Source organism: Arvicanthis niloticus, chromosome 13, assembly GCF_011762505.2.
Source record: "Arvicanthis niloticus isolate mArvNil1 chromosome 13, mArvNil1.pat.X, whole genome shotgun sequence".
Taxonomy (NCBI): domain Eukaryota; kingdom Metazoa; phylum Chordata; class Mammalia; order Rodentia; family Muridae; genus Arvicanthis; species Arvicanthis niloticus.
The window spans coordinates 63616414-63626953 of NC_047670.1; the positions used below are offsets into that span (position 1 = coordinate 63616414).

General features: G+C 45.2%; 1 protein-coding gene across 2 annotated transcripts in view; it reads right to left on the bottom strand.

Moving 5' to 3' along the window:
* The window catches only part of Ttll8 (tubulin tyrosine ligase like 8), a 61921-nt gene extending 51691 nt beyond the window's left edge, over positions 1-10230 (bottom strand). The window contains exons 1-2 of one of the 2 annotated variants that reach the window (XM_076911854.1): positions 9749-10230; positions 9036-9143 (exon numbers count right to left, since the gene is read on the bottom strand). In XM_076911854.1, the coding sequence (XP_076767969.1) occupies positions 9036-9143; positions 9749-10154 (514 nt within the window). In that variant the 5' untranslated portion in view covers positions 10155-10230. Of the gene's footprint in view, positions 1-9035; positions 9373-9748 lie in introns of those variants that run through there. The other variant, XM_076911853.1, reaches the window with a different exon arrangement.
* Between the last annotated feature and the right edge of the window lie 310 nt (positions 10231-10540).

Genomic DNA, 10540 nt, shown 5'->3' on the forward strand with positions numbered 1-10540 from the left:
CCTTTCTTCAAAGACTTGAAGTTCTTGTCACACATGTCATTTACTTGTTTGTTTAGGGTTACAACAAGATATTTGATATTATTTGTGGCTATTAAGAAAGGTGTTGTTTCCCTGATTTCTTTCCCAGCCTGCTTTTTGTTAGTATAAAGGAGGGCTACTGATTTTTTTTTTTTTTAGTTAACTTTGTAACCAGCTACTTCACTGAAGGTGCTATCAGCTGTGGATCAACACGGATCAAAAACTTCAACATAAAATAATAATTAGATACATTATAGATACATAATTAGATACATTAAACCCGATAGAAGAGAAAGTGGGGGAATAGCCTTGAATGCATTAGCAGAGGAGATAACTTCCTGAACAAAACACCAATCACATAGGCACTAAGATCAACAATTAATAAATAGGTCCTCATGAAACTGAAAAACTTCTGTAAGTTTTTCAAAATGGCAGCCTACAGATTGGAAAAAGATCTTCACAGACCCCTGCATCTAATAGAGGGCTGATATCCAAAATATATTTTTAAAAACCTCAAAAAATTAAGCATCAACATACCAAATAATCCAATTTTAAAATGGTATCTAGATCTAAATGGAGAATTCTTGACAGAGGAATCTCTAATGGCCAAGAAGCACTGAAAGACATGTTTAACATCATTAGCCACCAGGGAAAAGCAAATCAAACTGACTCTGAGATTCCATCTTACACCAGTCAGAATGGCTAAAATCAAAACCTCAAGCCTCAGCTAGTTCTGGTGAGGATGTGCAGCGAGGAGAACACTCCTCCATTGCTGGTGGGAGTGCAAACTTGTACGGCCACTTTGGACACCAATATCGGTTTCTCAGAAAATTGGGAATCGCTCTACCTCCAGACACAGCTATACCATTTTTAGGTATATACCCCAAAGAAGCTCACCATCCCACAAGGACACTTGCTCAACTATGTTCATAGAAGCTTTATTTGTAATAGCCAGAAACTGGAAACAACCTAGATGTCCCTCACCCAAAGAATGGATGAAGAAAATGTGGTACATTTATACAATGGAGTACTACTCAGCCATTAAAAACAGTGGCATCATGAAATTTGCAGGCAAATGGATGAAACTAGAAAAGATCATCCTGAGCAAGGTAACCCAGACCCAGAAGACAAACCTGGTATGTACTCACTTATAAGTGGATATTAGCTGTAAAGTAAAGACAAACCCAGCTACAATCCACAGACCCAAAGGAACTAAGTAACAAGAAATACTTAAGGGGGGATGGATGAATCTCACTGAGAAGGATAAATAGAATAGACATGGTGGGTGGATGGGGGAGAGGATGGGGAGGAATCAAGTGGGGGGAAGATAGTGGGGAAGATGAGGGTGAGGGAGGGGTTATGGGTGGAAATAGGAGAAGTAGAGTGAGGAGAAGATGGAGGGAGAGAGTACTGGGAGAGACATCTGGAAATGGGGGAGGCATCTCTGAGATGAACTGGAATCCTAGGACAATGAGGACTCACAGGAATCTATGAAGGGGACTGTTACCTAAGATTCCCAGCAATGGGGGATATAGAACTTGAACCAGCCAACTCCTGTAACCAGACATGGCTTTCAGTGGAGGGACTGGGACACCAACCCAGGCACAAAACCTTCAACCTAAAATTTGTTCTGCCTATAAGATGTACTGAAGTAAAGGTGCAGAAGTTGTGGGAGTGGCCAACCAATGACTAGTCCAGTTTGAGACGCACACCATGAGAGAGAGCCCACCCCTGACAATGATGGTATTCTGCTATACTTGTGCACAAGAGTCTAGCATAATGGTGTTCAGAGAGGCTTCACTCAGTAATTGAGGGAAACAGATGCAGAGACCCACAGCCAAACAATAAGTGGAGCTTGGGGAATCCTGCAGATGTGGAAGAAGGATTGTTAGAGTCAGAGGGGTCAAGGACACTGCAAGAAAACCCAAAGAATCAACTAACCCGGGTCCATAGGGGATCACAGAGACTGAACCGCCAACCAGAGAGCATGCGTGGGACTGACCTAGGCCTGCCCTCTGCACATATGTAACAGCTGTGCAGCTGGGTCTTTATGTAGAACTCTTAACAGAGGGAGCGGAGGCTGGCTGTCTTTGCTGCCTGCCTCTGGAACACTTCCCCTCCACTGAGCTGCCTTCTCTAGCCTCAGTAGAAGACAAGCTAGTCTTACTGCAACTTGATATTCCAGGGCTGGTTGATATACACTGGAGGCCTCTCCTTTTCTGAAGAGAAATGGAGGAGGAATGGGAAGGGGGGGGCGAGGAGGGGGGGAAGAAGTGGGAGGAAAGGAGGGAGGGGAAAATGTGGTTGGAATGTAAAATAAATAAATAATTTTAGAAGCTAGAAAAAAATCGATTTCTGGTCATCTGGAGCTGAAGATTCAGATGTGATTAACACTCTTGTTAATCACCAAGCACCACTTTAGTGAAAACTTTGCTTTACTGGAATAATGGATGGGGTTGGAGGGGGGCTTAAAAATCAGCTGTGATTAATAAGACCAACATCGTTGAGGCAAAACCCAGGAAGATTTTCCTCAGGGTCACTACAAGGCCCCAGGTTGCAACTCAAGCCGGTAGCTGAACTTGGTAACGTGCAAGAGTTTCCCACATGGTACTAGTTTGGAAGTCATGAAGGGTCTTCATGGAGACCAGCTGAGAACAGCTGAGACTAGGCATTGTGTGGCAAGATTGACATCACCCTGAAGAAAGACCAGGAGAGGCTGCTGGTGAGGTACATAGCTTTAGTTTCAGTGGTGATCCACTGTTTGTCCACCATATTGGAGATACTGGAACTATGGGATGACCACTAAGGACAGCAACAGAAAGCAATCTAGAGATGCAGAGACCCAGAGCCAAACATGACTCAGAGTCAGGGGAAACCTGTAGGAGATGGGGAGAAAAGATTTCAGGGGTCAGAGGGGTCCAGGACACCGCAAGAACATGGCCCACAGAACCAACTATGCAGGGCTCATAGCGGCTCACAGAGACTGAAGCAACAAACACAGACCCTGTATGGGTCTGAGCTAGGTCCCATGCATATGACTTATGATTGTGTAGCTTGGTGTGCTTGTGGAACTTCCAACAGTGGGAGTTTGTGTGTGTGTTGGGGGTCTCTGACTCTTTGCCTGCACTTGGGACCTTTTTCCTCCTACTGGGTTGCCTTGTCCAGCCTTGATATGAGGGTCTGTGCCCAGTCTTCTTGTATCTTGTTAGACTATATTTGGTGACTATCCCTGGGAGACCTGATATTTGTTTTTCTTCTGAAGGAAAACAGAGGAGGAGCTGATCTAGGGGAGATGATTGGGGAGGGGGAGGGGGAGAGGAAACTGTGGTTGAGATGTAATGTATACAGTGAAACTGTACGCACTCAAAGCATCCAGCAAAGTCCAATTGAGGCAACAGCTGTCCCCTTCACATCCAGGGCCCATCCAAGGGTAAGAAGAACAGGTGAACTACCATGAGAAGGCAGAATGGAACCAAGTTTACCATAAGGGTCCCTACCTACGTCCTGGGTAGAAAGTCCACACCTTGAAAACCCAGATAGGAAGATGGACCATAGCAGAGGAGAAATCATTAAAAGAGAAGAACAGTGCATAGTCAAGCAGATCTAGATATGAACAAACCAACTGTAAAGTTATTTTTGAGGGAAGCCAGGGAGAAGCAAACATATTCTAGGATTAGATTTTATTAAGGAATCATTATAAATTTTGTGAAAGTGGGAAAAGTATTTGGTCATATAAAATGTCCTTTTAGAGATAGTAAATGTGTAGATAGATATACGTATTTATTTTAAAACAATTAAAAATCACTACTAAAGACAAAAGGGAGACATTTTATAACATTAAAAATAGGCACAATTCGGCTGGGAAGACAGCTGCTCACAATCATTTGTAACTACAGTTCCAGAGGACCCAGTGCTCTCTGGCCTCTATAGGCACTGCACACACACACACACACACACACACACACACACACACACACACACACACACAGGCAAAACCACTCATACATATAAAAGTAAAAGTAAAGATAGATAGAGATACACAATGCTACTCTCAGCTTTAATCAGAAGAGCCCCTCTTGTCAGTAAACAGTGACGAATGTAGACTCATGTGCTCAAAGTGCTGGTAGGTGACAGTTGACTACTCAGCTAGTAAATGACATTTACACCCATCCCAAGGCTCAGGGAACAAACACTGTGGAGAAGGGTTTCTTACCATCTCTGGGCAAGACAACAATCACAAACTCACACCAGACTGGGTTGCCAGCAGTGGATCTGGGAACAGTCAGGGACAGGGTTTGGTGGCCCCACACCTCACAGATGAACTATTGGCTATGGGTCCATGCTGGGAGATGGGGATTTCTTTCCTTCAGTTGTCTACGCACTGGTGAGCCCACCAGACTCCACTGAGTGACTCCAAGTTGATGATCAGTCAATCACTGACTGACCTTAGTGGAACACAGAATACATCGAGAAACATGAATCTGGGAAAGAGACTTGTGGGAGGCCGGAAATTGATGGAGGGTAGAGGGGGATGAGAGGGTAATCAGAAAGCATCATGTACATTTATGAGATTGCCAATAAGCTCAGTAAAAGTAATTTGTCAGGAAAATATAACAGTTCTAAATGTATGTGCACCTAATCGTACGGCTTCAAATAGAAACACAAGCTGACAGAAGCGTAGCCATAGCCGTACTGGGGCATTTGAATCTGCTTCTTTTGGGGAAATGAAAGATTAAACAAAGGAACAGCACAAGCCAGCAATTTGGATGACATGATGAGCCACCACACTCCTAATCACAGAGAGATCCAAGACTCAACCTCCAAGCCCCAACACACCCAACAGAACTTATGGCCATATGACCGTGTAGATCGAGAGATGCCTGCATTTCTAGCACATGCTTCTCAGTGTCTGATCATTAGGGGCCTGGCTTTCTTTCTCGATTTCCCTTTCTCTGCCTCCTGACACTGTCAACCATGATGGACTGAGTCCTCTTAAACCATGAGCCAAAGTAAATAACTCCTCCTTTAAGTTGTTTCATTCGAGATTTTTGTCACAGTGACAATAAACACACAGAGGTTGAATTTCCTGCCAATTACCAAACTCACACCAGGAGTTTATATAGAAACAAGTAGGATTTTCCTAAATGCTCCAGAACTCGTAGCACATATAGGACAAATTAAATGTAGATTTGAAAAATGATGTGAATGAAATCATAATAAAAACATGACCTATCAAAGTATTACAGTGCAGATCAGTTAGTAATCTGAGGGGAATCTGTAGGTTGTTAAATACAGATTTCAGAAAAGAAAACGTGTTAAAAGTTATCTTTATGTCAGCCCAAGAGGAAAGAAAGTGATCCACTCAAGGTGGTTGGAGGAAAGGAAAGGGTAAATTAGGCACAAAATTCGGTGAAGTGAAAGTATTCTAGATAAAACTAGCACAAGCAGGAGCTAGGTATAGGAGACATTTGGAGGGGCACTGGGGCTGCAGTTCAGTGGCCAGGCACCTACCGAGCATGTACGACTCTGAGTTGGATCCCAATACCAAGGAGAATCAAAAGAAAAGGAGAGGAGGAAGGAAAAGAACATTTTAAACAGATGAACTTTTACCTAGGCAAATTAAGAAGAAACACTTAAGACACAAATTAGCAACACCGAGAATGAGAAGGGAGATATTGCTACTGACTGTGAATATATTAAGGTATTAACAAAACTTTATTAGCACATACATGCCAACAATTGGGCAACGCATATGAAATGGAGACTTTCTTTGAACTACACATAGAAACGAACATCAAAGAAACAGAAAATCCAGATAAGCTTATTTCTATTCAAGACATTAATTCCATAATTAGAATATTATCCCAAATGAAAACGTGAGGTGTAGATGACATCCATAAGCTAGTCTATTCAAATATTTAGGGGAAATTTTTTATATAAACCATGAAGCTATACTGCTAACACCAACAAAGATATTACAAGGAAGGGATAATGCACACTAGTCTCTCTCATAATGACTGACACAAGCTCTAATACATTCATAACTTAAATCTAGTGACAGGGAGAAACAAAAACAAAACACTACCAAATGGAGTTTATCCCAAAAATGCAAAGTTGGTTTGAGAAGCTATTAGCACAATCTACCATATTAATATATAAAATTAACACTATGCCCTAACAGATGCAGAAGAAAACATACCATAACAGTTGGTAATTGTGAAAATTAAACAACTTAAAAGCAGAGGCTGGAGACATAGCTCAGTGGTTTAGAGTGTTTGTTGCTCAGTTGTAAGGACCAGATTTCATATTCTAGTGCCCATGTTATAAGATATCTCATAAGTGACTGTAATCTGAGCTCTGGGGGATCAGATGCCTTCTTCTGCCTTACACCCCCCCCCCCACACACACACACATACACACACTTGAAACACTTTTTTAAATTTCCAGACAAGGTTTCTCTGTGTAGTCCAGGCTGGCCTCGAACTCACAGAGATCCACCTGATAGTACATACATTTAATTATAGAGAGAATCTCTTATGCACTGTGTGGACGCATCACCTGTCAATAAAAAGCTGTTGGCCTATTAGCTTTGGCATGAATTAGGAGGTGGGATGTCCCAGCAGGAAGAGAGTCAGGCACAGGAGAGATTCACCTCTAATGCTGATGGAGACGGTTGGCTGCATAAAACTGAGACAAGGTAACCAGCCATGTGGCACTCTCAGAATAGAATAAATGGGTTAATTAAATTACAGGCTACTTGGGGAGCAAGCTCTGGCCCTAGCTATGGTTTCACATTTATTCGTGAAACATTAAGTTCTCAGAGTTGTTATTTCAGGAACTTGGACATGGGTTGAAAAGCCAGTGGTTACATTTAATCCCAGCACTTGAGAGGCGCGCGCGCACACACACACACACAGAGGAAAATGAAATGAAAAAGCCATCTATATCAGCATTTGAAAACACCACATATATGGGAATAAATCCAGCAAAAGACATAGTGTACACTTGCACAATGAAAACCATGAACCACTGCTGAGAAGAATTAGATAACTAAATGTTCCTTTTCCCAAAGATTTAATACTGAGATATTAACTGACCCATAAATTCAACATAAACAATAAAAACTCTGGCAGAAAAAATATATATGCAAATGTGTATGTATATTTGTATGTGTGCATGAGTATGTGTGTATGTATATGTGTATGTGTTTATGTGTATGTGTGTGTAGATGCATATGTTAATCAGGTCCTAGATTTTACCCAGCAGTGCAAAAGTCTAAGAGAACCTAGGCAACCTTGAAGGACAACTTCAGAGTTCTTGATTATAAAACCTCTGCAATGAAAACACTGGTGTGGAAAAAGAATGAGCAGAAAAATCAGGACAGCAGAATGGTTAGCCTCTCAAAAGACCTACACTTCTTTGACTCCAAAGAGACACTGCCAAGGCAGCAGCTGAGTCACTGAATATTCAAATTTAGAACGAGAATCGCAAATCTCATTGATCCCCTTAGGTGGTGGACCTGAACTGTAAGAAGTGAAAAGACCAAGCTTCTAAAAGCAAAGCAAAAGGTGTTACCTTCTGCAAGGAAGTGGGTGGAATCGTTAAGATACAAGGACTCTCATTATATATGAAAAGATCAGTAAGTAGGCCTCCTTAACACCAGAAATTCACAGGCTGGGCATTGTGATGTATTCTTTAATCCCAGCACTTGAAAGGCAGAGGCAGATGGATCTATGTGAGTTTAAAACAACCTGGTCTACAGAGTGACTTCCCGGCCAGCCAAGATGTATAGTGCACACTCTTAATCCCTGCATAGGGAGGCAGTAGGTGGATATTTGTGAGTTCTAGGTCAACCTCGTCTATATAGAGAGTTCCCGGATAGCCAGAACTACACAGTGAGACCTTGTCTCAAAGGGGTGGTGGTGGTGGTGGTGGTGGTGGTGGTGGTGGTGGTGGTGGCACACATCTTTAATCCCAGTACTAGGGAGGCAGAGGCAGGTAGATCTCTGAGTTTGGGGCCAGTCTAGTCTTCATAACGAGTTCCAAGACAGCCAGGGCAATACAGAGAAACCTTGTCTTGAAAAACCAACCAAGCCAGGTAGTGGTGGCACACGCCTTTAATTCCAGCACTTGGGCAGGCAGATTTCTGAGTTCGAGGCCAGCCTGGTCTACAGAGTGAGTTCCAGGACAGCCAGGGCTACACAGAGAAACCCTGTCTCAAACAAACAAACAAACAACAACAAAAAACAAACAAAAAAGAAAAACCAACCAACCAAACACAAAAAAAGAAAAACAAAAATTAACCAACCAACTTAACCCCTAGAAATTAATCAACCAACCCCCAGCCACAGATCCTCATAAATATTCTAGCACAATGATCTGACACAGCTGGACAAGATCCGGAGTAAACATTTCACCATTGTGGATGTAAGAGAACCGCTAATAAAAGCCATAGAGAGACTGGTAGCACCCACCAGAGTGATCCAAAGGCCAAGGCAATGGCAGCTGTGTGGCCAATGGGTAGTGCCCCAGCTGGTAAGCCTGAACTATATCTTCTTTTTTGTTTGTTTGTTTTGTTTTTGTTTTTGTCTTTCCAGACAGGGTTTCTCTGTGTAACAGAGCCCTGGCTGCCCTGGACTTGCTTTGTAGACCAGGCTGGCCTCGAATTCACAGAGATCCTCGTGCCTCTGCCTCCCAGGCTTTGAACTATATCTTCTAAAACTAAATGCGTACCCATCTGTGACACATGATTTTACTTATAGATATTTAGGTATTCGTCAGTGAATGTAAACCATGTCTGAAGGGCAAGTGCAGTACCCACTAGGATAAAGGGCTTTACCCTGTGCTACCAGAACAGTCTCACATGACCAATACATCTGATTTTCACGTCCTCGGAAGCCTTAGGAGCCCAGAGGTCAACTAAATTTGGGCCTCCTCCACCATTCCCCACCCCCCCGCCCCCGTGCCTGCTTCTCCGAGTAAGGCTGTCGAAAATGCGGAACAAGAAAGGTACAGACTATTTTCTTCTTTGTGATCTCCATCCGACAAAGTGGAAGACAGCTTCTTCCTCTCGCCGTTCTCCATGCTCGCCTCTCGTAGCTGGTTTCTTTGGCCCCCAGCCCCTGCTGACAAAGGTAGAGCGGTTAGACATACCCAGGGAGGTAAGGGTGGGGTTCGGAGGACTTGGGTGTGGGAGGGAGGCCTGAAAGGGGAGTTTGGGGTCCGGGGACACGACATGAGTGGGAGACTTGGGGTGAGAAGTCAGATGAGAAGGGTCAGTGGGAGTAAGAGTGAGGTAAGTTAGGTAGGGGGAGAACTCGGGGATAAGGAAATAAGTATGGGGTTGAAGAGAGAGATTTGGGCCAGAGTTAGAGAAGTCCAAGTGGGGCATCCAGTTTGGAGAGGAATACAGGTCTGGAGCTAAGAAGGAGAGGTCAAGGTAGGGTGATAGGACACAAATTGGGGCGCAGATTTAGGGTCAGAAAGGGGAGGCAGTTATAAAGTTTGGAGGGAAGTGGGAAGGTGAGGGAAAGAAGGTTGAACAGGAGTGGTGGGGTGAAAGTGGAGGGGGTAAGTGGAGAGGAATAAGCTGGAAAGTTCTGTGGTTCTAAGGATCGAGGTCTGGGATTCCAATCGAAGGGGGCGGGGCGGGGTTCCGAGCACAGGGTAGGAGGGGGACCTGGGCGCCAGCGAGGGCAGGCGTGGGCGTCTGAGGGCAGGCAGTGCTCACCTGGGACCCGCCCTGAAGCGCGTGCTGCTGCGGCCGAGCGGCGGGCCGAGCGGCTAGGCGTCTTGCGGTTGCCAAGGGCAACCGGCTTTGCCTGCGCCAAGCATTGTGCAGACCCCTGGCGCTGGTAGTGGGGCTTTCGGCGTGCTGAGCGGCGCCCCACTCGGGGTGTGGGGCTTCGTGGACGCACAGGCGGCAGAGGCTGCGGAGGGCTGCGTGGAAGAGGAGTCCGCTGGCAGCGGCGCACAGTGGGCACCCGAGACGCAGTCCGGACACAGTTGCTGGCATTCACACTGTGCCTTGGTTCTAGATCTAGTCCCGTGTTACGGTCCAAGGAGCGGCCAGGGCCTGGGCGGGGGTGGGGTCGGGGGCGAGGGCGGGGACTAGGTCCCTGGACGGAGCAGGCCATGAGTCAGGATTAGTCCTTAAGTGCCTGCGACCCTCGCCTGGGTCATGTGCTCCTGCTCCACATCTCCCACGCACCTGTCAGGGTCACACAGACAACCCGGGGACTCAGACTACACCAAGTCACAAAGACTATGGGTCACACCCTGCCCCACCCTCGGCTTCCTCCCTCCTGGCTCTCTTGTTGTCCACGAGAAGCCTCCACTTAGGCCTGAGGTGGGGATAGGGGGAGTCCGAGGGTCCTTCCAGGCTGGTGTTCTCCCTTTGCCAGCTGAGTGTCTACTGAGATCAGGGTGGGCAGAGTAAATCCTCTATGCCCAGAGGAACATAGAGTGGCTTTGGTACCTAGGTTCATTAGTGGGGTACCTGTGCTGTGCCCTTGGTGTTTCC